The sequence below is a fragment of the Trichoplax adhaerens genome, genomic scaffold (assembly GCF_000150275.1).
Source record: "Trichoplax adhaerens TRIADscaffold_6 genomic scaffold, whole genome shotgun sequence".
Lineage (NCBI taxonomy): Eukaryota > Metazoa > Placozoa > Uniplacotomia > Trichoplacea > Trichoplacidae > Trichoplax > Trichoplax adhaerens.
The window spans coordinates 2,014,035-2,041,186 of record NW_002060948.1 but is presented as its reverse complement, the minus strand read 5'-3'; the positions used below and the strand labels follow the sequence as shown (position 1 = coordinate 2,041,186).

The window sequence follows — 27,152 nt, the reverse complement described above, 5'->3', positions numbered from 1 at the left end:
TTGTTGTTTTTTCTTTTCAATTCTTTTTAATTACAAACTTACTCAATATTCTTACTTTATGATTCATACAAGTTTTTCAATTTGCTAATGCCTTCAAGTTATATTGTACGCACAAGTTGATAGATGCAGTATTAACAAGTTGATATACCCCTCCTATTTTTTTGGTTTTTGGGGGATTGGACGCGCGTAGACAGTTGCTACAGATTAGTCAACGTCTTAAAAAGATCAACACTACACCCACATTCTATCATATCCTTTGGCGTAGACTGAGGGAAACTTACCCGAGTTTCCTTGACAGCTTACCTTAACTAAATAGTCGAGTTGAATAGTCCACTTACAGATTGGATTCTTCAACCGATTGCTACCTTCTTTTTTAATTAATTCTTTCCGTCTTATTTTGTTCAGCAGGGTACTTTTTTTCCCCTCTCTCTACTGTACGTCTATACTTTCCTGTATATCTGTAGGATTGCAACAATTTATTTATTTATCCTTTCATTGAATATTTCTATTCTGTTGACGTTGTACTGTACACTATACTGCACAGTATTGTGTGATCGGTACTGTATTTTTCTACGGTACAGTAATCTACTGACATCGAGAATCGGTCGTCAACTATTTCAGTTGTCGCTCGCTACAATTGGAAAGGCTGGACCTTTCAGCTTATTATTCCTATCGCCTGCCTAGTGCAGGATTGAATGACACACCGATCGTCTACGACGACGGCTTGATGGATCGTAAAGTAGATCGATACTCACGTTCTTGCCTTCCTTTCAGTTATTATCAAGGTAGTACTCGTAATTGTAATCCGCAAGAAGAGAAATTACTGGATAGAAGTGATCTTCGTGGAGAAATCAGTGGCTCTACTCAATTAGAAATACTTGCCAACGAATCATCGATCGATTTAGCCTCGTATTTCGTCACTGCCAACGTAACTAATATTCATCAACCCAAATCCAATCTTGCTGACGAAGATTTACTATTTCGATTGGTATCAGAATCACCTGCTGATCCTACAATCACTACGGTTGTTAACTCATTTTCTTCTACTACCTGTGCTAATCCTGCAACTGCAAGTATGGTCAATAATTATAAGAATTTATCCTTAAAAAGTTACGACGATACCAATGTTGTTACAACTAGTACCACAACATCGACTACAGCTGGTGCCATGTCGACTATGACAAACATAGTGGCCAGCGATCACAACACAAGGCAATCAGCAGCAATTACACCTGATGAAGATATAGATCTACTAACAGAATCTTTAGACGCTGGCAGCGGTAGTAACAGTAGGAAATCATTGAATAAATACAGTGATGAATACCGTCGTAAGCGTGAACGCAATAATGAAGCGGTACGAAAGAGCCGCAAGAAGACGAAGCTAAAATCGATGGAAACCCAAGAAAGGGTCATGCAATTAAGCATGGAGAATGAAGAATTAAAGACAAAGTTATCACTATTAACAAAAGAATTATCCGTCTTGAAAAGCTTATTTGTCAATTCTGGTGTCGTCTCTGCTGGTAACCTGACCGACTTCTCATCCAATAAACTGGATAATACATCTACCACGACAACAATGACTATGATAACCAGTGCAAGTACTAATAGCCTATCCACGAGGAATCAATTTGGATCAAGTCCTTCACCCTTTACATTGCCTTAAAGCACAGATAGAATTATGATTGGACGCTCTTACTATTTATCTGTCGTTGTCAAGAATGAATCAATTTCAATCTAGCTGGCAAATTTTGGATAGCCCTACGATATAGGGTCTATACCGCCTTAGACTGGTGCGTTCAGTATTATTACGATGATTTCAGCTTCGAAAAAAAAATACTTTTGTTAGTTATAGTATAATTCTCAGCTTGATTTCATTGCAACGACTCTATAGTAGATGATTTTATGAAATAAATAATAATGATAATAGTAATAGTAGTATTTATTGACGGACTGCTACCCTTCACTACTGGCGAGATCCATCTTGAATTGAAGTGTAGAGAATAGCTTAAATACTGTAATGATTCTGAATACTTACCGAGTTAAACTTATCTTTTTTAAACGTTATTATTAGAATGCTGTCATGTTTGCTCATAATTTTACGATGTTCGTCTGTCTCTTGATTTAGTCTGCTGATTGTGTACTCATAGCATTACTATGATAGTAGGACTAATTAAGAAAAGCTACGGTCACGTTGTAAGAGAAAGTCATACAGTAATATTGACATCGTGTCTACCCGTCTATATGTACGGTAGGAAAGGTTATTAGATATTCACGTGCAGCGCAAGTGCTTGTAATTCTTCTGTGCTATATGACGTGGGATTGATATTATATTATTTATTATGGAAAGGTTACAAGATATGTTGCTTGATTTTATTTTCATGGTAATGTTGACTATGAAGATGAGTACATTGTAATTGTAATGGCAGTTACTTTTCAATCATCGTATCTTTTATTCATTGAAAGTTAAAAAGGCTGTGGCTTACAGTACAGCGCTATAACAATATAGCAATGTGATAAACTTGTATTTTTAAGTTATGAGTAATAGATTAGTTGGCCTGCCAGCAGAACTAGCCCTTATACAGTACCGTACTATCATAAAGCATAAATAATAATTTTTAACCTTAAACTATCAAACTCAACAATCCTAAATTACTGTAATTTCAATTTCAATCCTTCATGTTAATTCATTTTAAAATTCTAAAAATAAAGTTATAATACCTATAATTGACTTTAAAAATGTAAACTGTTTTAAAAATTGCGTGCCAGACTGAGTTGAACCGACCGTTGGGGATCCCTAATTATATCTAAAATACGACGAATTCCTTCCTTCAAAAGTAGTAGTAGGCGTAAAGTTTTACTATCACTGCATTTTGACACAACACATTGATAAATTATCGTCTTATTATCGATTTGTTGTATAAACTGGAGTAATTAAGATGATATAGAGATTTGCTTCCAGAAAAGATGGTATCTTTTATTATTATAACGTTAAAAAATACTTGACCCTCACAAATAAACTGTCTAATCGTTATCATACAACGGATGGCGAGCGTAATTACTCGTTATCACATATAATCAAGTTATAACTATTCGCTACTACGCCACACAAGAAGTGCAAACCAATGCAATAAAATTAAATCAGTCAATCAAAACATAAAATATAACAATTGCCTTCTATAAAAGTAGAATAAGTAACCTCTACGCTGTAGTACAACTTTACAAGAACCGCAGTACAAAACAAACGTGTACAAATAAGGTACTCAAATGACAAGATTAAATACAGAAAGGAAGCTATTCTCTTGTTCAACATTTGTTTTCATTCATTAACCACGCATATACTTATCAATAGAGTAGTCATATCATCAAATTGGTTACCTTATTCATGCTGTATGTTGTGTAAGAACAATGCTACTAGATCTACAATTTTAACCATTATACGTTAACACAGTTACAGTATGTCAACCGTATTGTCAACAAAACTACTGTATAGCATATAATATAATGATAGCCTCACAACAATTTGCTTATATTTAGTAATACGCGTAGTACGATAAAGAACAGTATGTAAGATAAGTGCATATTAATAGTAAGATAAATACGTAGAAGATGGGGTAAAGTCATCGTCTGCATAATTAGTCAAGGCAGCAATACCACGCTCTAATGGCTAATTAATAAACAGCTTGTGTTTCCCCATCTTATCAATATTCTAGTACAAATACGCTTTATAAAGCCAAGCCATAGATTGCACTTTGCAGTTTCTATGCGTCAAACACCAGCATTTTCACCGGTATTTCCACCAGGCCACGTTCCGACGTCATTGTAGTACTGTTCATAATCCGTTTTAACTGCCTTAATCTCTTGAATTAGCTTACCACATAAGACTAAAACTGCCAACTAAGGCAAAAAATATCCCAAATTCAAATAAGCATTTATTATTGTAGTAATTAACTATAAACTATATCGATCAAGTGATTTCAAAATAATAAATCGACATTTTGTATTTCTCTACCTGAATTAAGCATAATCCAAACCCAATTCCAATGAACCAATATAGGTTATTCCTAATTAATGCCTTGACGGAATCAGTACAGCCGTTAGTATAAATCCTAGTTCTGGCTTGAAGTTGCTGTACGGAAAATAGATAAAACGATTTAGACTTGAGAGGGAATTGAACATATTAAAAATAGGTTATATAAGATTAAAGTATTAGGCGTAAGAGTTACAAAGTATATAACCAATATCTTAAAGTGTGAAATGTCTTAGACGATGTCAGTTGTAAGCTTACTGTTAGTCTTCTACTTCCATAGCCGCACTGCGAATTAATAGAACCCTATTATAAAAATCCACCAAAGGTAAGTTTTGAACTGAACCGATGTAATATGTCGTATATAAAGAATGTTCTACAAATGAAAGATAAATTTCTATAATTATCATACTAACCGATATAGTATAATTAATACAGCATGAGTAGGGTACGCCACAACTCTCTGGTCCAGGGCTAGTACAGTTGAAGTAGATGTTAAACTCCCAATCATTGTAATTAGCGCCACCACAACATTTTAGCTATATTTTACAATGATATAGGTGAGATAAAGAAGAGGCCAATCGATATCGCAAGAACTAATTTTGTTTGTACAGTGTAGTATTAGCTGTCGGTAAATAAATTATCCTTTGCTACGTTTATCTTAATATCCAGTATATGCTGTATACCCAAGGAGAGCATTCCTAAAATTTTCAGGATTCAAACGATGAGCAACTTACACTTGTTTGGATATAGTTAATTAATCGTTCCAAGTCAGCATTGGCTCTGTAGTCTGTGATTGAACTTCTAACGGCAGTATTGGCTAAATTCGTGGCCTGAATTATAATAGAAGCGTAGACGCAAATATTTCACCGACAAATTGAAAGCTTGACTCGAGTCGTCTTTTCTTTTACAATTTTACTGATAGTAGTAGCGAATACTAATAACTTAAAGATTGTAAAACTTCATAAACCGATTTACTAGTTGACAGCAGTGAATAAAATTACACTGAGTCATTGGTAAAGTATAGTAATGACCGCGAAGATTACTTCCGATAAATTTGATCATCATATCGGTCAAGCAGTAACATACTAGTTGTAAAGATAGAAAACAACATACAGTTTAGTCTGTAGAAAATCATGTAATCATTTGCAACAGCAAAGTATAGTCGTTTAGTACTTATATTCTATCATGTTGATAGCGAAATAAACTATGTGCGGTAATAGCTACCGAAGTTTTTAGTATAGGATCTGGTACAGTGTTTGCAATCTTACCTCCTGTGATAAGACATAAGCCAGAATTGGAGCTACAATTTGCAGTATGAGAATAATAGTAGCCGATACTAGAAACTAACGATAAGAGAGGAAAAGGAGAATACATCATCAATTTTAAGCTATTATGAATTGATTATTGATGGCACAATTACTCCTATAAGTAGCTTGACAGGATAAGATTAATGAGATTAAACTAAATCAATGTGGGGTTTGCTAAATGATTGAATAGCAATCTAGCCTTCCTATGAATTGTTATTGTATTGATTGCGATGTTATTTATACCGTATACAGCATGCAAAGATTTTCTCTTAAAGCACCAACACAGCCTAAGAAACCCATAATAAAGCCCATCAAGCCCATTACAATCAAGATGATGGCAGGTCCAGATGTCCAGTTTGCGATTTGTGAATTTACTTTACCATTGGCAGTAGTAGGGCGTAGATTGGCAGATTGCACTTCGGCCCAAATGCCAATGCCTAACGAAATGCATCCTATCAACTGATGGAGAATTTATAGTTCAATAATAAATCTATCGAATGAGTACAGCACAGAATTGAACATTGTTCATTAGGATGGAGGTATTTTAAAGGTAATAAACGATCAACAAGTAGCACAGTGATAATAATTGGCTTGTGTCGCTGTCGTCATTCCATTACAGTCTACATGTAGTGTAGCAGCTCTACATGAGCATCCATTCTTACATGTTGAATGTTTAGCGCATATAGTGTTGGTCATCTCTAAATAAGATTTACTACTATTCTGTAATACAGTATACGCTTTAATACGATCGATTTAATCTGCATTGTACATTTTACTATGATTCCATTGGTGCCTTGCTTTCACGAAAGTACTGTTTACGTATCTTGATACCAACTGTTTATATTGACCACATCGTCAGGTAAACCATCAGGACAATGTTGTCCATAGGTTGTACTTCAGACTTACTACACTAATAAAGTTGCGTAAAAATGATCGTGTTTATTATGCATTGAACGCTGTATAGAATAGTCTATCATATCATTTACCCATGTTAACAAGCAGACAATAAAGAAAGGAACTCGAATCCAAGCGCTAATCTCGGTCGGTTCGAATTTGTACCATTTTTTCTTATGGCGCTGTCGGCGTTTATTTGTAGTCTCGATGGAAGGCATTATTGCTCAGTCCTTCTTAAGTCGTCGGCCTTTGGCCTTGATAACGGCTGCAATCAAGCAGCAACTTTTCTTCAAGTCAGTCAATGAATCGAACAAGCGTTCACGGATTCAGTTTAGGGCGTTGGAAGTTTTTTTTCTGAGCAAGAAAGTCAATGAAGGCCTCCAGTAGTGGAATGCCGGAAAAGGCGACAACACAAAACTGTCCACAGTCTACAGTACTGTAATGTACAGACTGTACTGTAGACGGTAGAGATAGTACTACACAGTACAGTATGTACTGTACCGTACAACAAAAACACTAACATACAGTACAGTACAGGGTACATTGTACAGTACTGTACTGTACAGTACACTAACATACAGTACTGTACAGTATGTACTGTACTGTACAGTACAGGTTACAGATTACAGTACTGTACTGTACTGTACTGTACTGTACGTACTGCCGCGATACTGTATGTACTGTACAGTACGGCACAGTCTGCGCTTGCTTGCTGTGTTTTCCTTTGAATCCAATACGGAGTCAATAGAGAGCCTAGTGTGAACCTTTTTATGAACGGTCCTTTATACTTATACCGCAAAGAAGAAAAATAAGAAAGAGCTTGAAGTGAATTCAAATGAATGTTATTAGTTAACATTCACCAAGGGATACGTTGGAACCAATGTAGCAAAAGAGTACACAACTACAGTACTGTAAAAGAGTAGGCATGACGGATGATCCGTCAGTCTGTCAGTAGACTGGAACCAAATGTACAGTGTACACTATTGTACAATGTACAGTACCCTGTACTGTACAGTACAATATGTACAGTAGCAAAAGACTACACAACTACACCACAGTGTTCAGTTCAAGTTTGCGCGACATCACTTGAAGATTGTGTGACATCATTTCTGTAGTGTACTGTATCACCAGTTGTTACGGCGTATTGCGCTGAGCCTTGTGAGCCACCGTAGTTCAGTCTGCAGTATACTGTACTATACAGTACTTTCTAGTGTACTGTACTGTACAGTACGCGACACTACTGTGGCCTGTGGGCCAACGAACTACTGTACTGGAAGAGTAGGCTTGACGGATCATCCGTCAGTCGGTCAGTAGACTGGAACCAATGTAGCAAAAGAGTACAACTACACCACAGTGTACAGTCTACAGTATACTGTACTTTACAGTGTGCAGTACAAAACGCGACACTACTGTACTGTACCGTCTGTACGCCAGCGAACTACTGGAGAAGACTAGGCATGACGGATGATCCGTCAGTCTGTCAGTAGATTGGAAGCAATGTAGCAAAGTAGCACTATCCAGAACTACAGTACTGTACGGTACAGTACGCGACACTACTGTACAGTACGCCAGCGAACTACTGGAAGAGTAGGCTTGACTGATCATCCGTCAGTCTGTCAGTAGACTGGGAGCTGGGACTGTCCACAGTGTCCAGCAGTCAGGACAGTGTTCTGCGCCTGCGTCAATCCTGGACATGATTCGACGTCAAGAAAAGACTGCTGGAAGGTGATCAAATCAAGCGCAATCACAACCTTGTCAATGGTAGTGGACACTATAGGCAACTGGATTATCTACATCACTTTTATGGTCGTAATAATAGTTAGAGTTAATAACAGTAGTGCAAATTTCATCCCATTGGATGCCTGGTCTAGTCTAAGCGATCTAATGATAGCTAATCTTACATTGATCCATTAGCCAAGCTATCTTGCCTACTTCTCCTACATTGGTCAACATTCTACTGTAGTTATTACTTTCATCAGCGGATAGACCAACTCTTCCTGCGTGCTATCAACCATCAGCTTGATTCAATGGAGGATCAACCTGCTCATCCACCTCAGCCTCAGGAGGTAATTTCATCTACTACATACCAATAGATAGAATAATATGTGAAAATACTATATGAAAAATGAGTAAAAGGACCTCAAATCGATCAATCCTTCTCATAATTGCCTACTTAGAACAATAACGTCAAGAATCACTTTATTTTTAAATTTGTAAATATACAATCTAGCCTGAAAATGAATCAGCTCCAGTTGAAGGAATCGATGAGCCAGTCTTATACTGCATTTGCAAACAACCGGATGATGGTAAAAGATTGATGATGTAAGTACCATACATATTATCAATATATTGACTAATAACCTTCAAAGTATTATCAACGTTAAAATAATACGGTAATCTAGATAATCGTAAATGACGAGGGTACTATAGGTGGTATCAATTCGTTGGGGGTAATGTTATAATGAATGATACAGTTATCAAGATAATCGTAAATGACGAGAGTACTATAGATGGTATTAATAGATTGACTGCGATGGTGATCTTGGAGATAGTGTTAAAATCAAACGGTTATCATGTAATCACACTACAGTGTGTTGATGCCAATCATTGATGTCTGTCATCGTTAACGATGTTAGCCTACTAGGAAAAGAATTGTGATTTGACATGACTAGCAATTGTAGCTTGAACACATACTGTACATGAGGAGATGGCATCCTGTGCAACAGAGTAACAACAAAATTACCAGTAGCAATCGGCATAGAATGAAATACCATGGCTTACGTTTACTATACAAGTACTTGACAATTATAATCATTAGAATTCCAGTGATCAAGATAGAGTTATGATATAGCATCGGTACAAGAGTGTATCAAGTAACTATACTATACAGTTATCACTATCATCTCAAACTCACCTTTTTTAAACAGATGCTGCGATGGTTGTGACGAATGGTTCCATGGTGATTGCGTTGGTATTAAAAATGAAGATGCTAACATGATTAAAAAATTTTACTGTCCTAATTGTATAGGTAAGTTCATGATTAATGTAAAATGGTAAAACTACCTTTCAATTTTAGTAATCATCTATTTTGTAGTCAACCTGTATTACATCGTATCATCTCCGATGATACATCACTTGCTTGATGCACTAATGATGTCATTACTATATATATTGTAGTATTGATAAGCTGTATTCGCCCTGAATCAATATCAATCTTCTGCATTAACTTACTAATACCAATGTGATTCTAATTTACAATCAATATGCCTAGCTTTAAGTCACCTCTTGAGATATCATTGTAATGTACTATATTGTTACATAGTGCTATAAGCTGACATAGTGCTGACTAAATTTTAATCTAAAAACTAAAGCTCTTATACTGTTCTAGTCCACAATTTTTCTATCAACTAATACCATTCCTAAAAGTACATCACTAGCTTGATACATCAACAATACTATTAAATAATAATACTATACTCGTATTATTGCTAAGTGAAAGTTAATCTTAACAAATTTCACTTCTAACAGCAAAGTTTCAGTGATATTAAACCCTCTTGATATCTGTACCATATCCACTAAAGTAAAATGAAATTATTTTTCATATTTTCATAACTGAAGAGAAAAATAATGAATTACGTACAACTTATAAATCGAAAAAAAAGAGAGAAGATCGTCATCAAGAAGAAAAGAGACAAAAAGTAATAATAAAGATAATATATATAGCTATAGAAAGTTCAAGTTATACAGCAAATGAGTTCCTTTTAAGAATTTATATATTTCGATTTTAACTATGGAATAGCAACCACCACAATGATAAATTATTTTTAACTAAAAATAGCGTTCCATTCGAGCTTGTGGAAAATGCGATGCTTGTACAAGAACGGAAGATTGTGGCAAATGCAAATTTTGCTTGGTATAGCATGTTAATTCTATAGCTTGTCATAAAGATATTGTAAAACGTTTAACTTACGCTAAAATATCACAATAAAGTATCTATGCTTCAATTAGCATTGTTAATACTGTAATTCTTAAATACTGTAGGATATGCCAAAATTTGGAGGTCCTAAAAGACTTCGGCAGAAATGTATGTTACGCCAGTGCAAATTTTATTCACGATTGGTAAGTCCCTTACGTCATTTGTTTTCTTAATGTACACAGGCTGGTGCATAATTTTGAACATTTGCCTTGCGCAATAGAAATACGAATTTTGTTACAAATTGCTTGTCATTAGCTCATTCTACTTTTTTATTATATTTTAGTCGAACGGATCTATCAATGTTAGCGCTACTTCACAGCCTGCGCCTACTTCTCCTACTTTAACAACACCTACTGATGAAGATAAAGGAAAGATATCAAACATGGTAAGCACTCTGGCATTATCAGCATTACAGGATTATCAACTACTTTTACAAGAATAAGTTTATTTTCGATATTAATCTTATAAAATAGGATTTAACGGTTCCAGCACAAGACGAAACGACTATTGCTAATAAAGTTTCTGAAAAAGATGAAACTTCAGCTGCAACAGCGCAAACCCCTAAAGCATCCAAAAAATCAAGTAAACAGCGTAGCCTTAAAGTTAAACAGTTAAAAAAGAGCAAAAGAGAGGAACAGAGTGAAGTTAGTTGATATTGATAATAATATTGTTCATTTTGTACTCTACTTTTAAGTTTTGTATAATTCTTTTTGTAGAAGAAAACACGTAAAGGAAAGGAACATCAATCAAAGAGTCGGAAAAGAAAACGAGATGAGGGCAAACAAATCAAAGATGAGGATACGCAAGTTGAAATTATTGAGAAGAGAGAATTGATACAATGTATTGGCATCGGTTGCGTCAATGCTGCAAGGCTGTCTTCAAAATATTGTAGCAATGAATGCGGTTTAAAACTGGCTAAAGAGTTAGTTTTAAATTAATTCATAATTACTTTAGTAATCCATTGAATTACGTATTGATTTATTTGCAACTAGGCGTATTCTTCGAGTCTTACCGAATAAAATTAAGACTTTGAGAACTCAAGGCCTTACCGCTGATATTCAGGGTGAATTAAAAATAAAGGAGTTAGAAAGAAAACGAAAAGTAAGTTAAACATGCCAACTGTACGTTAGAGTGAATACAAAATGTAGCTGACCAAATACTTTTAATGTATTATTCATACTTCAATATAAATCTTGCAGATTGCTGAAAAAAGGTTAGCAGAGTTAGATGAAATGTCTGCGAAATTAGACCATTTCGTTAATTGGACTAAAATGTCATCTGCTTCATTAGAACCCGATGTAGGTTATTGTTGCTAAAACTTTGTTATTATATATTTGTTACATACGCGTAATTATGATTTACAATTTGCATTTAGGCCAATGAAGATGGCAATGAAGATACTGATTTACAAATTTATTGCGTTACATGTGGACATTCTATTCCTCCACGTAATGCTATCAAACATATGGAAAAGTGCTATATCAAGGTAAAATCGAATTTCTTTAATATATTATAAATTTTAAATTGACGTCCGAAATAATCTTAATTTTGTGTGCCTATATACAGGAAGAAAGTTTGACATCGTATGGATCAAAGTATGCTACTAATGTAGGACCAAATGAGTAAGTAGGACTAATACTTTATTATTGGTTTTAATATGACATATCTTGATACATAATATTGAGAACGTCACTACTTTTTTCGGTGAATTAAAAGAAGAATTAAATCTACTATAAATTGTTTACAAGGGTGTCATTATTCTGCGATGAATATAACGCACAACAAGGAACATACTGCAAGCGTTTACGCGTATTGTGTGCAGAACATACTAAAGAGCCAAAGGTTGAAGATTACCTGTATTGGAAAATTTTTCAAACTGATTTGATAGCTACAGTATATCGTAGTAGTGGATACAGTTCTTTGGACTTTAAAGCAATCTAATAACAATGAATTAAGCTAATATCCTTTTATGCATAACTTATACTTAGATACCTGCGAATGAAGTGTGTGGATGTCCATTAACCCGAAATGTGTTTGAAGAAACTGATGATTTTTGTAGAGTAAGAAAGCGCTCTTGCATAAAACATTATCGTTGGGAGAGACTGCAAAGAGCTAACATTGATAGAGAACGGATTCAGCAGGTACCCAAACTGTTATATCCTTAATAAAATTTTGCCTAGTTAACAATGCCCAATAGCACGAATGGTGTAAATATTTTTATTGTGCAATTATCAAAATTTTTACTTTCTATTTTTATCAGTGTCTATTAATTGAAGAAACATATGAACAAATACGAATTATACAAACTGCTAAAGAAGGCAGACGAGGACTACTGGGAATTATGCTACATGAAACTAAGGCTTATTAATCTACTAATCCACCATAACCAAATTTATAATTCAGTTAAATGGTAACTATTTATGTCCATATCTAGAGTTATGTAAAGTGATCATCAGCTCAAACCTTGATAAATTAGCGATATCATTTACTTTATAAGTTGCTCATCAAGCACTGACTCACTGTATCTATAATTTCGAATGAACACCTATCAAATTAGTGTTTTCCTATATTTATTTCCTTTAAAAATTTAATAATTTCTAAGTTACATTAGTAGATTGTGTTTCCTTTAAAATAACATAAATACCTTTTATTTTACTTTATTCTTTCTAATTATTACTGAACTATATCAATCTATTTCAATCCGACAATGAAAATTGATAAATTTTTCGAATGATGACTTCATAAGTATCTTAATATACTGTTGCTTTTTGTTTCGTTTTTACGCAAATACCTTCACTGCTGTACTGTACTTTGTTCAAGGTAGTTTTATCATTGGTGTACTAATTATTCATTTTTATGATAATCTTAAGCAATTACAGTACTTTGAAAATCGAATATTCTATTCCATAATGTCTTATTAATATATGGAATAATAAAACAGAAAAATCTATTTAAACAATATATTGTGATTTATTATTATGTACAGTTGCTTGTAATTCGTTTTGTGCCATTTGCAATTGTACTCGATGTAGCCATCTTTTTAGTACTGTTTGATTATCGGTAATATTGTCCTTACTAGTACATTCTTGTAAATGACGTAGGCGATCAATTCTATTTGCCTGATTACAATTTTCGCTTAAAAATGATATCCAAGATGGGAAATATTCATGAAATATAAATGAGTTACATTCTTTCAAGCTTTCCACAGTAGTAAAAAATTGACCAATAACGTGCACATGTAAATCGTGTATTTCCGATACTACCTGCAACAGTGCCGAAGTGACTTCTTGCCAAAAGTCAATTAAAATTGGTATAACACTAGTACTTGAAAATTCACTAAATTGCCACCGACTATTCATATACTGTTCGCAGTAGACCGTCCATAATTGGCATAATATAAGAATAGGTGGTATTGCTGATAAATATTCCGATGACTCACGTCCTTTCGATGCAATAGAATTGAACACATTTAGTACACGCTCAATAACAACAATATCTGAAGGTAAAAACGGTGTATAAATCGATGATGTAGTTGACGACTCAACGTAATGATGCAGACTGCCAACGAGCAACCAACATACTATCCTAACTTGGGAGACACATTCCTGTAACTGAAAACGTGTTGGTTGTGATTGCCTTTGATGAAACCAAGGCATTAATCTTGTTATATATTTTAAATCACGGTTATTATTGTTATTGTTATTATTATTAGTTATTTCAAATGCAATAATTTTAGCGATCATAATTTTTAGGTTACCAATAACGGAGCTCTTACTCGTTACTAAATCTTCAAATCTTACACTAACATCTCCACTGCCAAGAAATTCAACTGCTTCAGGTAGGTACTGTCGGAATAATTCTAGCGCATTCGATTGTGATCCTTGATATGTTGTTGATGATGTATCAATAAAATTTAAATCTGTATTGCCTTCAACAGTATCTAAAAATACTAACTGAGCTAGTTTAACAAAGTTATCGGCAGGTAATATAATTCTGGACTTTAATGCATGAACAAGTTCTGTCACTGCACAACGTGTAAAATAAAGTTTCTCTCTTTCCTTTGCAAATGACCAATAGCACTGAATACACAGTTCAGTAAATGATGCAGTAGAAAACGGTACATTGCGCAGAGCTACTGCAAAGCAATGGCCCATACTTTGTAATAGATTTTTACTATTAGTTGGTAATTTAAATATGGCTACCATAATGCGCGCTAATGGAGCCCCATCTTGTAAGCCCTTAATAAATATAGGTAATTTTTTAAAGAATGTATCTAAATGCGATATTACATTCTGCCATGCAAAGTGTGCTTCATTTGATAGATTATCCATGTAATTGGCGAGATTATCCAGTATAATTTTCATTTCACGATTGGTTATTTTGTTATTGTTAATATACTCGAATAACTTATATAATGGCTCCATTTGATCGAATTCACTAAAGTCGCTCAGTAATTTAGCCATAGCTGGCAAAAATTGATCATCGCTAATATGACTTTTAAATAATTGTGGAAATATACCATGCGGTAAATATTGTAATAAGATACATTTGAAGACCTGAGTTGAAACTTTCGACAAATGATCTGGATTGTCGCATACGAAAGTATCATTATGATGCAATAGCGTGCCTTTTCTGGACGTAATCCTGGCGATACATCTTAATATACGTAATAATTGAGGTGCTGCCATTTCCGGATAACGATAGACAAAGGTGGATAGTACTAATATACCAAGACAAATATTTTCTTGATCATAAGCGCTAATTAATTCACCACATTTGATGCATTTGGTTATATCAAATATTCTATTTTCGATATCATCTAAACGACTATTATGAGATGGATTATAGGTCAGATTAGATTGCGGTACGCTTGCTGATATATTCCTTTTCTTTATTTTGCGATTGGATTGTGTAATGGCATCATCAATGATATCGTAATCATTGTTGTTTTGGTGCTCGTTAACGTGGAGTGGATTGCTATCATTATCATTATCAAAATCATCGTTATCATTGACATCATCAATTATTTCAGGTAATGGCTCTTCTTCGAATGAGCGCTCTCGTCGAAGAGTTCCACGAGCTCTACCACTAGTCCTAGCAATATCGCGATTTGATTGACTATCAGATTGTTGTTGTACTTCTATTTCGGTATTCATTTCCAATTTTTCGGCCAATGTCGAATGAACACTACGCTCATCGATTTCAGTCGATGTATTCACTACAGTGGTTTGCACACCTAATTGATTATCTCCCGTATCAATTACATTTAACTTGGTTAACATTTTCCTTTTAATACTATTACGTTGTTCACATAATGATATCGACTGACAATAACTGAAATCGTTCTTACTTGAAATGCGATGCCTTATAAAACTACCGTTATTTTTAGCTCCATGATGGCATAAATGATGTGCAGTTTCAATCATTTGGGTTGTTAATTCCATCAATTTGCATATTACTGCCGATACATCTTTTAAGTTATACTTGTATAGCAAAATTAGCAAAGTCATAAACCAATTTTGACGATCAAATTGTGATAAAGCTAACAGGGTATATTGCTCCGTATCTTGAACGTATGTACAATAGTGTAGCACAGATACGATGAAAGTAATTAATTTCTTGCCTTGAGTAAGACAGGTATCCAACATTAATGGAGCTTCTACTAAAAACGCTTTATAAATTAGCGACGATCTCAACTTGGAAGATGATAAGTTAAATATTTGTGTAACATGGTTATAACCCATTAGACGTTGAATGCAAAGAAATATTTTCATGTGATATTGACTGTTGTCGTTATTATTGCCTATTTTAGAATTAGTCGATGATGATCGACGTAAATACTGCATAAATAACTCAATTAGACGATACATGGTTTCATTTCTCATATCATCAGGATCAATATCATTTACAACCGACAATTGAGATGGTATTGCTGTCGTGCTCTTATGACTCGTTGAATCAATAACAACTCCATCAATGGAACTTGAACTATCAGTGATCGAAAAATTATCAGCAGCAACTGTAACATCGAATGAATTAGACGAAATAATTGAACTACAACGCCTAGTTGATGAACGGCGACCACTACTTGACCGACGTAAACTAGATGAAACTTTAAAAGGATTATAACTGGATAGATCGGATGATTTCTTGAATCTATTCTTAGATGTTGTAGTTAAGCTGAGTTTACTACTAACATTCTGATGCTGATATGTGGTAGGATCCAACGATAAATAAGGAAATCGTTGACGATCGTTGATGTCTAATCCCACAGGTAAGACATCAAACCATAATAGGAACAAATCATAACGTAAAACCTGTATTCGAGGTAAGCATTTTTGTAATTGTTCAAGTCGAAAAAGTAATTTTGGACGATCATCAGGATAGTTTATATACTGATGATGGAAACATAACTTTGCAACTTCGATACAAGATAATTTGATATTTTTAAAACCAATGGATGCAAGAATACGAACTTGCGGTGATTGATCAGATAAGCCTGATATTAGCACCGAAAACGTGTGTGCCAATGTTGATTGTAACGGAGGATATCCAAGTATTTCTTTAACTTCAATAAAATTAATCATAGTAAATAGTTTAGTGATAGCATTATAACGATCGGACCAGTTATGACTATCGAGTGAGTCAGTAATAATAGTTTTAAAAGCGTTGCTAATCTGTCGACATGACAAACAGTGGATAAACAAAGTGCCGCATGCTTGTGCAACTTGACAGGAATCAAATCGAAGCAATGACCATAAATTTGGCAGCAGGAATTTAATAATTAGGTCACGAACTGGAGCACTACTTTTAAACTGAGAAATAAATTCGCTTGGAGGTAATAATAATTTAATACACTGTAATTGATAATATATAATTGCGGAATTTTTACATATTTGTAATTCCTGAACGATTGACTTCAGAACCTGCAATAATTCGTCAATACGACGATGTCTAGAAATCGATCTAATACGAGAAACTTGCAGTGCTGCATTACTACTAGATTTCTCCTTTAAAGATGACGCGAATGGCCTCCGTTTCGAAGGATATTCTCTATTTTTACTGCATCTTTCGATGAGTGAAGTTCTAGTAAGTCCAATTGACTCATTCGACGTACTACTCTTGGGTTGTGAATCGCTTTTTCGTCTAGGCCGCTTATCAGGAAGGATATCGGTGTTACTCTGACTTTCCACTTTGATGGCTGCCTCGTCATCGTGTAAATCTTGCGAGAATCGCTCATTTATCCCAGTTACTTTATTGAATATTTCATGTATCAACATATAGAACATTAATGAGAATTTGCAATGCGAACAATTACGAAATACGGTTGAACAGTTGCCACATGAATGATCACTTAATGATGATCTAACATGGACCATAAGATTTTTTACTAGTCGAACCAGACCATTTGTGATAGTTGATTGTAACGTTTCCTCCAGATGATTTGCATGTAAATGGATCTGAAATATAGACATATGTTAAATGGAGGTCTTTGTTATAAATCTAGAGTGCTAGTACAACATTAAATCGAAACCCAAACATTACTCCGATACCTTAAAATAAAATACAGAAATAATAATATTTACTAAGTAATCGTAATAAGTTATTATAATTACATTGCAATCATTGACCCAAAGCATATAGCTAATTTAACTTAATTAAACGCTAAAAAAATACCTGTTTTACGATGATATCCAGCATTAAAATAAAACAAGACAGCCTTGTATCTTTCAGATCCAAATTTAAAGCCTTATAATTGCCGATCGGCTTTTCGTAAGCTAATATATAAATATCTGGAGTTTGAATTGCTTCCCAAAGTACAAGTAGACCATTTGCATCATCCACAATACTAGCAGGAAGTTCTTGATTAAAAGCTTCACTCTGGGAAAGATGATTTGTAGATGATACAGACTGCTGCTTAAAGCTCTCGGATGCAATACCGACGGCAAACATTTTGATAATCCAGGAAGGAGATAAGAAAATATTCAAATGAGATAGCAGCTATAAAATTGAAATATAAATATTGAGATAAAGATACTAAACATCACAGTAATTAGTTTACTATAAATGCAACATTGTCTATAGTTCGTTAATCCCTCCATGTAATTAATGGTTTTCAATGATTTGCTGGCAAATAATGACTGTAAGACTTGATATATGTATACGAGTATTCTTTGTAACACTACTTTTACAACTCCCAAGACACATTTATAGCCATAGTTAGTCATTCTATTCCGTCGTAAATCAAAAATGTAAATTATTTCCTGCATTTCTTAAATCAATAAATCGTACCCGTAACCAAACCAGCGCTTGATACTGTATATTTGCTGTCATATCTTTAAATTTTTTACCGATGAATTCGTATGGAGAATTGCCAAAAAATAAATGAGCAACATCCGGATTGAATAGCTTCCTGTATAATAAATTAAATTTTTCGTCGCCTACGTTAACGAAACTTTAATTTTTCTAAACTACATTGTAGTATAAATACTGCAATTACCGTAAAGGTGACTCCACTGGATGCAAACTTTCTATATCGATATTGAGTCTAATATTCTCCATCCATGTAGGCATGAGTAGATCCCAAACCTGTTAAAGGGAGTAGTAATCCTAATTAGTTATTTAAGACGATATACAGTACATAACAAACGCTTTATTCATATAAATCGATAGGTATACTATGTTACACGATATAAACGGTCTTAGATATTTATTTAATTATATAAAAAGATAGAAAACTCATCACATATAAACTAATTCATATAAATCGATAACTATAATGTACTATCTTACATGATATAATGCGGTCTAAATATGTATGTGCAGTAACTTGTTAACAAAATAGAGACTGCGCCGATATCGTTACAAACTATTTACGCCAGTTAACAGTGTTTTCTGTTTATAAGAGTAAGATATTTAACGCATGTTGTAATCTGATTATTAAATACTTTGTGATGTTCTGTAGAAAATGCGCTGCTACTACAGTCACTACAGACAATATAAATCGCTTTGTAATAACATGACTATGAATGATATAGTCAATATAACTCGGCTACTGCAGACTATAGATTTAAAATCTATTAAGTTAGCATGATTCAATATTCGATCTTGTGGCTATTTTTATCTAAGAAGTAATACTTGCAAAGCTATATCATCTTGATAGATAACAGAAGAAATCAATAATAATAAATTGCTGACTAGGTAATGAAATCATCACTTATAGCTACTAGTCTAAAATTTATATGGGAGAACACTAATAACATATAGCATGATATTGCTTATCACGCGCTGTGATCTAAAAGCATTCGAAATTCTCACATTTATAAATTAATGAAGATTTGTCGATTACCAAGGTCATGAAATTTATTGATATTAAATGTTTAATTGTTGAAGTTAAATAGGATATACAGGTAAGCTGGAACTATATGCATATCTTACCTCGGAATTAATAAGTTTATCCGACAGCATGTATGCCATACAATTTAGAGCATGCTTATATTTCTCTGCAGTGTCCTTGTTATTCCTATAGACCAACGTAACGCTAGTCAATTAATTTATCATTAACATTGCATAATTTACCATGATTTTTCTATTTCCACATTTACCTTCCTTTACTAATGAGAGAATAGTTATGACGTGGCTTCAGGGAATTTATGAACGTTTCTAAGTAAGCATCTCTTATATTGCTCAGCCATCGAACAACAAACTAAAATATAAGTAACACATCTGTCTCAGAAACTATTTTAACCACTTCTTCAGTAAGCTAATGAAACTAGTTGCATCCGACATACAACGAAAGGTATGGTATATTATAGGATTTAATAAATCTATGTTGCAATAAAGATATCATGTCGTAAGTGCAACCTGCTTTTTTAATTGTTTTAAGCTTGGCTCGGACATTTCTGTACAAAAATAAAACCCAAAATTATAGCAAAGAAGTAGTTTATAACAACTTAAGTGAATAAATAAGGTATTAAAATTGAACCTTTTGGTAGCACGGAAATAAGATAATACCACCGTAAAACAGCATCTAATAAATTACTAATTTCATCCTATAAACAAAGAATGGCTACGATTAATTCAGCGATACTATAATAAGTATTAAGATTCATCAATCTGATGACAGTTAGAAAATTACTCCCAACGAACGATATCATATTAATTTTATCTACCTCAGAGTATACGACGCGACCAATACTCATGTTATTTAAAAGCAATAGTCCATACATGCTTCTTTTCTTAGCCTCAGCTGTTAAATTGCTATCGATAATATTTTTATCCAGGCTAACTATTGAATAAGTCGAAATTTCAACAATTTCTCTAGCCAACCGCTCGATTCCGTTGCTGTGATCATCCTCCAATAACAACCTTGGTAAATATTATGGCTTTTACATTAATTTTCCTATGATTATTGTATTTCCGTGATATAAACTAAGAATTGTTAGCAAGACACGTTATACTGTCTGCTCTACCTTATTATCGCAGGAATCAGGTACTTTGGATATGTCTCTTCTGTATTATTAGTTGACCGAAATCCTAACATAAGCGTAACGAATACGTTACAGCTTAAGCTGTATGTTATTATTTTTTATGCCTAAGTAGCTTTTTATATTTGCTATACTATATTAAGAAATCAAAATTATGTCCTTGTTTCACGTTCATCTTGAATAGAATAAGCTAAATTTTTGATTTATTATTACCTTGAACGATGTGCCTTTCGGAATTTGACAGATTACCGTGTATTAACCCGTCACATGTAGAGCACAGGCGCATAGGGCGACTGCCACAGCTTTTAGTGCAGGATAAAGAGAAACATGTAACCACTGCCCTTTTATCATTACTTTCGCATTGCTATATCAAAAATAAAACATTTACGTAAAGCACGCAACCAGTGGTGCAAATAAACTTTTTGCTTCACTATAGATTAAAAATAATTATAATTCCTTATAACGGGTATCTTGAATTATTAGTAACACATACCTTATATTCGCAAACTTTTGAGGTAGTTTCTGTTTTAGAATTGAACGTTGAACATTATTGTCAGTACTCAATCTGAAAAAAGTCCTTTACTGTTAAGTATACACAACTATTCACCTTGTTTTGGATATACGGGCATAAGATCATGATGTTTCCCACTATGAAGTATTAGTACACTTAAGTCCTTTTGCAATTTAATCTTCAAAATGTGACCAATGAGTCACGATTTCTTCTCAAGAAATGTTAAATTTACCTGCATTTGCTACACATGTACAAGGGAGGAGGCTTGGAACCGAGGGAAGCAGACAAAACAGGATCTAGACTTATCTATCGAAAAGATATTTTAGAATGAAGCACAAATATAACCAATACATTTTGTTTGGCGTATCTCATAGATATAGCGTTGGATCATGATGCGTTTTTGATACTTATGCTATACCTTGACAGCAGGAAGATTGCCAGAAAAGAAACATGAGGTAGTTTGACAAATAACCGATTTCCAAGCTGAATGCAAAATAATATAATTTTCAATCTGTATTCGAATATTTTATAAGGTATTTGTATGACTTATGTAACACTGTAGGCATTTTTTTATCTTTTATACTGTCCATAACATTACTTACCATCACTTTTAACTTCAATATTTAGATCATCTATAGATATGGGCCAAAATTGCAGTAGCATTGATGCAGCATTTAAACATACTTCAATTGGTCCATACGCAATAACGGCAAGCAAATCCTGGATGATTAAATGTTAAAGTATTCATGGAGCTCAAATTAACGTAATCAAAATAATGTTTTGGCGCTTGCTAGAGAAATTAAATTAATTATAAAGTTCATGTAACATGTTAAAACAATCTATAATAGTATTGTTGTATTCCATACCTCAGACAGATTATGTTTAATCGACATCAACGTATAAGTAATGCGTTGAGAGTGCGATAAGTTATCTGCAGTATGTTGTAATACTGACATGATGAGCATAGGTACAGAAAGGTAAGAATAAGATGAATGAGAGTGGTCATCCAATGCCATAGTACCTAATTAGTTATTCATAAATAAGTTATACAATTAACATGGTTAGGATTTGATTACATCGTTGAAAGTTGTTTACATCAATTAGTGTAACTAAAATGACTTTACGTCTATAAATTGAAATGACTTTTAAAGATATCATCATGCGCAGTGATTTTGAGTAATATTAGCGAAATCGCAATTAACCGTTATTCGTAAATTATCATATTAATCAAATTAATATCTTGACGCCTAAATCTAAAGAACAGGAAAATAAAAACTGTAGTACTCTTACCAAATACATATGGAAGAATATCATTGCATAATGAATCGATTACATCAGGAATTATAATCTTTGGCCACAAGGACAATGTGGAGGTAATGATACTAGGCAATGTTTGTAATTGTTGCAAGTCCAGGAAAGGAGAAAGAGATTTCACCAGCAGTAATATTTCACGAGCAAAAGCTACGAAAACATTATGGTATTAGCAAACTATAGTATATTGGTAAAAGATAAGTGAATCACAGGAACGACGCTAAATAAAGTAAAAAGGAGATTGCTCACTTTTAATGCTTTGCTGCTGCTGTTGAAACTGTTGCAAAAATGCCGGTAGTAAATCTGTGAGAGGGCTAATGATATGATACAAGGCATCTGAATTGGATATAACGGCGCCGATATCTGGCAAGTGCATTTCATTTGCTTCGTGGCCAGTGCTCCTTTGTACCTGAATCTCTCCAGCATAACCCTCTTTCATGTAACTGTTGCAAAAGTGTAGTAGTACAGAGAATTAATCGCAATACAACATTGAAGAACGCTGATAATAGTGCACATACGCATATTGCAGTTTGGATTAATTGGGAAATAACACTATATAATAACACTATATCTAGGTAATGGACAGATAAAAATGAATACTTTTCACCAACGGGAGCTATCCAATAAAGTGGTAAAGTTGTCTTTACAACATTACTAACAGCGTAAAATGACTAAATAGAATAAGTAGGGGAAAAAAATGAGAACACCTTTACCTCACAGGTAATATTTGTAGGTTATGTTTCTGATAGTGAACTATTTAATCAGATTTTGAACTAATATTAAATCAGCTACGGTATATTATCAATTCGAAAGAATATATTCAAGCCGTGCTAAATTATTCGAAGCTATTATACTATCAGCTTACAGCTTTGGACAGTAGACATTTTCTGGGGACACGTGCCGTGTTGCATAAAAAATATATACGTAGGCTAGACAGCGAAATATGTTGCTGTATCAATGTACTTCGGTTAAAACTACTGCATGTTCACTAGTATAACATTAGTCGCTTTAAAATTGACAAGACACACATAGTCAAGGGCGATGAGCTACTTTTAACTTTGAGTGTAACCGTAATTTAGGATATAATATATATAGATAGAAATTAGTATCACCTGAGCAATCTGTTACTAATGGATTCAATTGACGAAGCTAGTTCGATGGCTGGATTGATAGATGGAAATCGTAAACCGCTTAACTGTAAACGCTGTAAATAAGTTACATCTTCCTTCAGAATATGGACCTTGGCCGTAACTATAAAATAAAAAGCAAATTTATTACTAGTAAACAGATGTTAAAATAAAGATTACTAAGAGAGTAAGCTTATAAATTCGATTCTACTTGTGTATATTACGGTCTTGCTCCAGTTTCTACTATCGAATATGCTTGCTGGATTGCCGATATAGTAGTGTTGAATTATTTTTATATATAAGAAGAAAATCTCTTGTATGAGGGTTATGTAAACTACTAAACTATTGTACTACAGTATAGCACCATAATAAAGTGGTACAGTATTAACCTGGAATAGTCTGCTTATTAAACAAGCACATGAAAATGACGAGTAGAAGGTTCGCCTAGTATCGATAGCGATGGATCGTTTTAGCCTAAGCATGCTGCAGTTATTTTAAAAAGGTATTTAGTGTAAATACTATACCATATTTACTTTAATTTTATATTAACGTCATCATTGAATGATTAGAGTCGAAAATAGTTGGCAGTAACTACATTAGATCTTTTACGGGATCTACAATCGCGTACTTAAGTGATGGTTGGCTATCATAATACAACAATCACTTAATACAATGTATTTGCAAAATTCCATGAAATAGATGGTCAAGAATTTGTAAATTTCATCTACCCGTATATCAAGAAGTTCCTATACACTATTTGATATCCTAAGCCAGCATGCTTTACGGTATGTCCATGGCAGTCTTATAGCTTACTCGATAGAGTCTGTATAAAATATCGATGTACGCGAGTAATTTTGATATATGAGGCGGTGGAGATAGCTCAATGATTGGATACGAAGTTACTAAATGAAAGCGGTTATTTTATTACAGGCAATATACGTATGCTGGGTATTTTTTAATTTTCAAAGTAGACGAATGGTTAATTATGATGTAATGCACATGTCGATATCTGTTATCAAATCTGATCAAACCGTTGTCATTCTAGTCACAAGCCGAATCTGCATCTGTCAAGCTGCAGGTAATTAACTTACGGTAGAGTATATTTACTTTTATGTTAACAGTTTTGTTACAGGCGGCATATGTTGGGTATTTGTTAATTTTCCAAGGTGATGAATGGTTAATTGTAATATAATGCATACGATGTATGTCGATGTCTTTTATTAAACCTGATCTAACTTGGTCACAAGCCAAATCTGCCTTCGTCAAGATGCAGGTAATCAACTTATTGTCGAGTAGATTTATTTACTCGTATGCCAATAGTTTTGTTCCAGGCCTCATATGATGGTATTTATTAATTTAAAAATGGATTGAATGATTAATTGTGATATAATGCATATGTAGATATCTTTTTCAAATCTGATCTAATCGTTGTCATTCTAATCACAAGCCGATTCCGCATCTGTCAAGCTGCTGGCAATCAACTTACGGTAGAGTAGATTTATTATCAATTGTAAAGTTGGGTATCTCTCCTACTGTCTAACGCGTATTTGCGTAAGTATATCTAAGTTACCACGCACTTATCATTCTATGCTGTGGAAGAGCGTAAAAGAACGATGATAACAATCACTTTCAGGTGTAGTGAATCATTATTTTGATTTGTAAAGCTCTGAAAAAAATTGATTAAGCACGTCCGTAAAAGTGTTATAGGATTATAGTCTATACAGAATTAGGAATTAGGTGTTACTTCCTGTCCTACTATAATATCTATCTACTATCTACTGTACAGTCAAGTGGAATGATGTTGGCGTCGCCGGCATGTGCTTTGCTTAATGAAATTGCAAGGCTTCAATACTGAAAGTTTCAAATCAACTGCTATATATTAGACTGTAACTAACGGGACTTTATTTAAAGAAAGCTATTTTCGAAGTGAAAAATGAAGTTTTCCATGAGTCCAATTTTTCATTACTGGTCGTCTTTCTCTTTTAACTTATAAGGCAGACATTTTATCACTGACTAATTAATAGTATGCGTATCTTCTCAACAACAGTACTGCAACTATTGAAATCTCAGGAGTTCAAGTTAAAATACAGTATGAAAAATAATAAAAAAGAGTAAAATAAGATTGTATGATGAATTCTAGAGGATATTTTTTTTCCGGTCTGATTTGGCAATAACGAGTATGTTATTAGTTTTTGAACTAATCACACTATTATCACGTAGGCCCCTTTTAGTTTATATCTACTCTCTTCTCAAGAGAATGATCCCGTTGGATCACTATACGCGTATCATGATAGAGGTAGAACTTCTGGTTGTAACCATGTTTAGAATGCAACGTCGGTATACTATGACTATTCTTCAATAATGATTTATGGATGGAAGGAAATGCTAGACTAAATGGGCGATTGAGTACTGTGGGTTAAGAAGATTTCAACAAGAAAGACAGCAATACCGGGACTGTTGGCATGAAATACAGTAGAATACAGTCCAATACGAGTATATTGCAGTTTTCGATCATGGTTAATGTAGGTCTGGCAGACTCCACTGAACGTGGGTCCAGTATTTTGGCAGTATTTTTGGGGGGTGGACTTGAAAACACTAGATATTCCATAGTCTTGCGGATCAACATTGTGATGGCGATTTTGTAGCTCAAAGGATAAATTGATAGTCTCAAAGTTTCGAAGGTATGATGATCGATAGAATTGTGACTGGATGTTGTAGCAGATGATGGAGGGAAAAAATGATTGTACTGTAAAGTAGAACCATCACGGGAATAGACAGTCTACCCAGTGACTGCTTGGATTCAAGCCAAGGAGTCGTCTTGACGCCGGACACATGCATTCAAGTCAATACAGTAAACAGATCGTCATTGCAATCCTGCTATCCATAGTAACAAGATCGATGTCTAGTTTGGTGAAACTGGACCCTATTGAAAACTCCTACTATCAGTTGATATGGGCCAAAAGAAAGGCGATTGGAAAGGATAGATAAGACTTATTTTGTCCAAAATGAACATTATCTCTCTCGCTGTCTACTGCAGTAAGGCGTCAAAATGGGTCGCTTGGCGACATTTTGACCATTGTAATCATGCTGATCCTTGGAAATGATACTCACATTCTTCTACAGCCATCTTGGATGGATGATTATTGTCGAGATTGTGAATCCGATGAGATTGAGCTCAGTCAAAGATCGATTGCGCGCCACATTGAAGAACGAAAGTAGTTGGGCAAAAAAGGACAAAATAGACTTGCCGATCGACGAGACACGAACAGAGATGTTATCAATGAGAACAATAAAGTGTCAGCCTGCGTAGTATTGTGTTTTATCTCAATGAGGATTGTTATTATTGTTCCTGTTATTCTTCTCTTGCTTAATGACAGTACAGTATAGTGAAACAGTGGTCGACTTGATTTCGCTTCACTCACCTTACTGTAGTCGTGTCGGTCGGTGATCACCCTATCAGTAGTATTGTTGTCAAAGAGTGAGTGGTCGATTTATCCATTTGCTTTCAGTCG

General features: G+C 34.1%; 4 protein-coding genes across 4 annotated transcripts; 2 read left to right on the top strand and 2 right to left on the bottom strand.

Annotated features, from left to right (window-relative positions):
- Positions 1-1,282: 1,282 nt before the first annotated feature.
- On the top strand, positions 1,283-1,495 carry TRIADDRAFT_9287 (uncharacterized protein; the record flags this gene model as incomplete). Its single annotated transcript, XM_002113628.1, has 1 exon — positions 1,283-1,495. A coding segment is annotated over one exon (213 nt), but the record flags the coding sequence as incomplete, so codon positions are not given.
- A 2,270-nt stretch (positions 1,496-3,765) lies between these two features.
- Positions 3,766-6,446, bottom strand: TRIADDRAFT_57319 (uncharacterized protein; the record flags this gene model as incomplete). The annotated part of the gene is made up of 7 exons (XM_002113267.1): positions 3,766-3,894; positions 4,010-4,126; positions 4,441-4,563; positions 4,762-4,857; positions 5,296-5,370; positions 5,578-5,793; positions 6,321-6,446. The coding sequence occupies 7 exons, from the start codon at positions 6,444-6,446 to the stop codon at positions 3,766-3,768; spliced, it is 882 nt and encodes a 293-aa protein (XP_002113303.1).
- A 2,057-nt stretch (positions 6,447-8,503) lies between these two features.
- TRIADDRAFT_27303 (uncharacterized protein) lies at positions 8,504-12,572 on the top strand (the record flags this gene model as incomplete). Its single annotated transcript, XM_002113627.1, has 15 exons — positions 8,504-8,550; positions 9,156-9,256; positions 9,847-9,926; positions 10,067-10,141; positions 10,270-10,367; positions 10,511-10,589; positions 10,678-10,843; positions 10,937-11,126; positions 11,197-11,305; positions 11,404-11,502; positions 11,580-11,690; positions 11,771-11,826; positions 11,953-12,046; positions 12,193-12,345; positions 12,465-12,572. Coding segments are annotated over 15 exons (1,566 nt in total), but the record flags the coding sequence as incomplete, so codon positions are not given.
- A 583-nt stretch (positions 12,573-13,155) lies between these two features.
- On the bottom strand, positions 13,156-24,060 carry TRIADDRAFT_57317 (uncharacterized protein; the record flags this gene model as incomplete). The annotated part of the gene is made up of 18 exons (XM_002113266.1): positions 13,156-17,664; positions 17,882-18,205; positions 18,497-18,617; positions 18,705-18,793; positions 19,643-19,727; positions 19,810-19,910; positions 20,377-20,572; positions 20,677-20,740; positions 20,905-21,055; positions 21,185-21,213; positions 21,299-21,339; positions 21,435-21,508; positions 21,621-21,685; positions 21,805-21,922; positions 22,069-22,223; positions 22,763-22,956; positions 23,626-23,764; positions 24,030-24,060. 18 exons carry the CDS (start codon positions 24,058-24,060, stop codon positions 13,156-13,158), a joined length of 6,486 nt encoding a protein of 2,161 aa, XP_002113302.1.
- Positions 24,061-27,152: the final 3,092 nt, after the last annotated feature.